This window comes from Mus pahari, chromosome 20 (genome assembly GCF_900095145.1).
Source record: "Mus pahari chromosome 20, PAHARI_EIJ_v1.1, whole genome shotgun sequence".
Lineage (NCBI taxonomy): Eukaryota > Metazoa > Chordata > Mammalia > Rodentia > Muridae > Mus > Mus pahari.
The window spans coordinates 47791041-47796313 of NC_034609.1; the positions used below are offsets into that span (position 1 = coordinate 47791041).

The window sequence follows — 5273 nt, forward strand, 5'->3', positions numbered from 1 at the left end:
CGCCAGTCCCTTTGTGTGAAGTTCTAAGAAAGAGATTCATGTTGGAGAACTAAAAACGGGACCACCACTGTGTCACAAATGTGGATGATTTCTCAAGTGGATCCCCAGGCTGATGAGAGGACCACAGAAACGAATTCCCGGGCTGGAGGGATGGCTCAGTGGTTAAGAGCACTGACTGCCCTTCCAGAGGTCCTGAGTTCAATTCCCAGCAACCACATGGTGGCTCACGGCCATCTGTAATGGGATCTGATGACCTCTTCTGGTGTATCTGAAGACAGCTACAGTGTACTCATAAAAATATAATAAATAAATAAATCTTTAAAAAAAAAGAAAAAAAAAATTCCCAATGTTCTTCCAGAACAAGAGCTATCGAGGACAGGCCTCACAGCACCAGAGGATGAAGCCTTGGCTACCAAACAGAACTGCCCAAGAGGTTTTCTTGGGCCCTGGGGGAATTTGGCCCATCTATTCAGGGAGCTTCTGGCTATTCTGTTTCTGAAACATCTAATCACATCAGCTGCGTGGGCAGAAACTGAAATTGGGATAGTAACCGCAGAAACTGAAACGTAGGAATTTGGAGTCAATGGAGCAGCCCTCACCCGGTATCTCAGCTTCTGTTCTGATAGTTTGCTGATAATGGGAGGAAAAGGAAGTTTAAAAGAGGTGGAGCTGGGAGTGTGAAGCAGTGAGCTGAGGCAGCGGGAGCTGGTTGAGTCCTCTCCTCAGCTCCCAGCGAGACTCCTGGTAGGAATCCCCAGCACCATCGGGCAGCCCGTTGGCCGCGGGAGGGAGTCAGAGAGCTCTTAGAGTATGGACTCCTGCTTGGGAAACAGTTGTAGTGAAAAAGGCAGATGAGGTGTGTACTTCGGCTACAGAATGGGTTCTGCTGACTTCTCAATCCAACTCCCTTGGGTCACTTTGGGGAAGCCACTGCTCTGGCAAAGACAGATGGTGGGGGAGGGTCTCGAGGCCCACAGTGCCGCACTCGCTCAGGGTTCATGAGACACACAGTACAGGCTACAAGTGCCGATGCTGCCGTTTTCACCGGAAGTCCTGCTCTCACCGGAAGTTCAGGGCAGAAGCCAGGTTTGAAGCCGAGTAGCTCAGTGTTTCCCAGGATGTGAGAAGCCTGGGTTCCACCTCCAGCATCTGAACGGGAAAATAAATAAAACACAGAGGCGAGAGGCCACAACGGCGATAGCAAAACAACAAAACTGATCCCGGTTTGAAACTGCAGCCTTTAATGGACCTTATCCCTCCATCTTCCACCCTGTCCGAGGAAACAAGAAACGCTCTAAACGCTCTTACACCTGAGAGCAAAAAGAGCTCACACGAACACAGCGCAACCCAGGGCCCGAACCTGGAGCTCACACAAACACAGCGCAATCCAGGGCCTGAACCTGGCGACTTTCGGAAATCACCTCGGCTTATTTTTTCCAACAAAGAAAAGAAAAACATGGTTCAGTGATTGGCAAATACTGTCTGTCGTCTGGCCAGTGCTTCTTGTCACAAGCCATGGAACCGTGGGTGCTGGGGCCCTTCCACAGTTCTGGGGGGGGGGCTGGAGGGCCCACATGTGGGGGCATGGCAGTAGCGAGGCACCCCACAGAGGTGCACAGGAAGGAGGTCTGAGGAACACCCACACCTCTTACAGTGAAGACAAGCCCTGCTGGTTGTTGGCTTTCTTCATCTTAATTATTAATTTTTGGTTTCTGAAGTAAACATTTTTTGCTATAAGGAAGGAGCAGTATACCTTAACACATGGGAACCAACAGGCTGCCACTAATACACATACTTCCCTTCCTGGTCAAGTAGCTTTTCCCCCAAAAACCCGTTTTCATGATTTCTGTTACGGTTCAGAAAAAGTAAAGAAAATGTTTTCAAGTATTCAATTCCTATCAAAAATTGGTATCAAAAGTAATAAAGGACCTAATTCCATAATAATTCCATGTCTTAAAAAATAACTTAAGAAGTGAGAGGCCTGGCCCTTCGTGTGTATAAATCCTCTGATCTGGCTAGAGTTTCTTCAGACACCGTGGGGTAGAATCTGTGTTGAGCACCTCGATCATGGACCTCAGGGTCGGGAACGTCTCTGATACTGATGGCAGGGTCTTGTAGGAAGGGGAAATACTGGAAGAGAACACAGGGAAACTGAGTATTAGCAATGCCTTATAGGGACCCATAGCCTGGGTAGATGCAACTAGAAAGGCAGAGGGCATAGACCCTTCCATAGCAGCGACCTCCTCTCCTGAGCTGCCTGGAAGCCCAGCCAGGACTCTGGGGAAAGAAATAATACCTTAATGTGCACAGGGCTCCATGTCACACAGCTTATATCCTGCTGTGGCTACCTCACATGCTGAGCCTGAGACTCTGAGGATGCTGAGCCTGACTGTGAGGATGCTGAGCCTGAGACTCTGAGGATGCTGAGCCTGACTGTGAGGATGCTGAGCCTGAGACTCTGAGGATGCTGAGACTGACTGTGAGGATGCTGAGCCTGAGACTCTGAGGATGCTGGCTCAGGTTTGGCCCCGCCCCTCCTGATTCTGTCACTTGTCTAAGCCTGTTTCCCCATCTGCAGCAGTAGATTAAATCCTTAGCTCAGAATTCCCATGATCCTTGAGAAACATTACATACCAGGCTTGCCATGAATCATAACTATGCAACATGTGGCTGTGTGGTTTGTGGAAAGATTTGCTGAAATTACCTAAAGGAAAGGAAGCAGGACCCTCCACCTTGTGACCACATCAACAAACCATGTGTAAATGAGTAACAACAAAACAAAACAAAACAAAACAAAACTCTATGGGACAAGATAAGCAATGTGGATGACAGACACCTACTTCTCAGTCTTAAACACAGCTCAAGTGGCCCACTAGGTGACATGTAGGTGTCATGTAGGCAAGAAGGGATGTGGAATAAGTCACACAGTGTCTCACTCAAGCTTGCACTCACTCCCCAACATTTCTGGAGGTACAGCTCTAAGGCACCTTATTGGACTCTGGCACAAGGCAACAATGGGGGTGGTGTGTGTGTGTGTGTATGTGTGTGTGTGTGTGTGTGTGTGTATTTGCCCTAGGATGACATTGAGACTCTTCCTTAACTCCTCTGCACTGTATTTATTGCTGAGCTCAGAGTTCACAGGTACAGGCTAGCTGAGCTGGCCACCTTGGTCTTGGGATCCTGTCTGCATTCCGTCCAACTTGTGACCTACCACAGCCACCCGCATGTTATTTTGGCTCGGGCTATCTGAACTTGGGTCCTCAAGAAGTTCTTTATCCACTGAGCGTTCTTCATCTCTCTCATCACTCATTTTTACCTGTAGTAAAATGTCTCTACCTTAAAACCAGAGTACGGAGCCGGGCATGGTGGCGCACGCCTTTAATACCAGCACTCGGGAGGCAGAGGCAGGTGGATTTCTGAGTTCGAGGCCAGCCTGGTCTACAGAGTGAGCTCCAGGACAGCCAGGGCTATACAGAGAAACCTTGTCTTGAAACAAACAAACAAACAAACAAACAAACAACCAGAGTACGGACCAGACCATGGAATGAGCACATCTCTCAGGTTGGGGGGAGGGAGCCTCTGCCCGAGTGGAGTGAGGACCCCGTCCATGCCTTCCCCAGCAAGCCCGCTCCAACCACGGCCATGGTTACCTCTTCAAGTTCATCCAGCTTTTTGCTATTTTGCTGAAGGCCTCTGAGCCAGGGGCTGTCATGGCTTCAAAGTCGACTAACTGGAAAAGAAGAGACGCAGGACGTGATAAAAGGAAGGAAATGGTACGGGGTCTAGCTCACATGCGGTCCACAACCAGAAGCCCGGGGCGAGGTGCAGCCATGCCTGTGCCTCCGCCAGTCCAGCATACCTTCCCTTTGGGGATCTTCCCAGCCACTTCTTTGCCACTGGCCATCAGCGCTCCCACAATGACTGAATACGCAATGACACTGTCAAGACAGGACAGACTTCAGCCAGCCCTGGCCTATGGCTACTACGCTAACCTCCCTGTGGGCGTCCATCATGAAACAGAATCTTACATAGGAATTCTCTGGACTAAAACCTTAAATGTTTAGTTAACAGAACTTTGTTGTGTTTGTTTTGAAAATATTTCTACTTTCCTACATAAAGAGCATAAGGAACTTGAGGGTCCTTGTCAACAGGAACATCTGCTCTCTGAGGGAAGGCGGGTTTCCACCGGTTTGCTCCCTGTTGCTTTTTCTGCTTCTGAGAAGAGCACATGAAACCTCCCCTCTTGGCCTGACCTTAAATTCTCTTGATGGTTGGCCACGGATGTGATCTTTCTATTTTTCATTTTGTTTCCTTAAATGAGACAGGGCCTCACTATGTAGACTAGTCTGGCATCAAACTCAGAGACCCACCTGCCTGTCTCCTCAGGGTTACCATTAAAGGCACATGCCACTATACCCAACACAAATGGGATTTGGGGGCAGGGGGTGGATTTCAGAAGAAACAATGGGAACTTCTTGTGATTTGTACTGGGCTTTAGAGGCTGTCTCTGTGACACAAACATAAGCCATAGCAACAGTTTCCATCTGAAACTGTCACGGGGCGGGACATCACTTACCTAGATCCTCGAGACAGGGGCATTAAATTATAAAAGTAATAAACTAAGGATAAGATTAAGTTGCAGACAGCATCAGCCTCCTAGGAGAAAGGGCAGAGAAAGCTCATGAACCAACCCCATGTCACAAACTAGCGCTGCACAAGATTCTGACAGGCTGCTTCCCTCCCTCAGGGCTGACGAGCTTAGTCCTACACAGGCTGAGGGTGGCAAGGAAGTGTAGAGGCTTCTGGGAGCCAGCAGACTCCACTGTCTGAGAGGAATGCCTTCCTCCTGCTAGGAGCCACTTCTTCTCAGCAGGCAAGGGGAGAGAAGTCAGAGATATGGCCAGAGGTGCACCCCCGGTGACTCTAAATCCCTTCAATGCGCCAATCACAACCACAGTTTCACAGTAAGCAGCAATTGTAATGAGGGAACATATAGACCATGTTCATGGTGGCCGACCTGGACAAACCTCTTCTGACCACAATCCTGCACTGACGCACCACAGAGCTAACAATACGGACGGAGTCACACCATTGCTATGGTTGTTAAACCCTGGAAATGTTTTTGCTCCAAGGAGTACTAGAAAGGAGGCCGAGACAATTACAATTGATTTCAGGCATTAGCCATACAGCCTCAGTCTAACAGGGGGAACTCTGTGTGTGTGTGTGTGTGTGTGTGTGTGTGTGTGTGTGTGTGCGCGCGCGCGTGCATGCAC

At 49.1% G+C, this 5273-nt stretch overlaps 1 protein-coding gene across 1 annotated transcript in view; it reads right to left on the reverse strand.

The window, feature by feature from the left end:
* Positions 1-1225: 1225 nt before the first annotated feature.
* Ttc13 (tetratricopeptide repeat domain 13) overlaps positions 1226-5273 on the reverse strand; it is a 49385-nt gene continuing 45337 nt past the window's right edge. Inside the window, exons 19-22 of the mRNA XM_029532415.1 lie at positions 4577-4656; positions 3860-3938; positions 3651-3730; positions 1226-2130 (exon numbers count right to left, since the gene is read on the reverse strand). Of these exons, the coding sequence (XP_029388275.1) occupies positions 2016-2130; positions 3651-3730; positions 3860-3938; positions 4577-4656 (354 nt within the window). The 3' untranslated portion in view covers positions 1226-2015. The remainder of the gene's footprint in view (positions 2131-3650; positions 3731-3859; positions 3939-4576; positions 4657-5273) is intronic.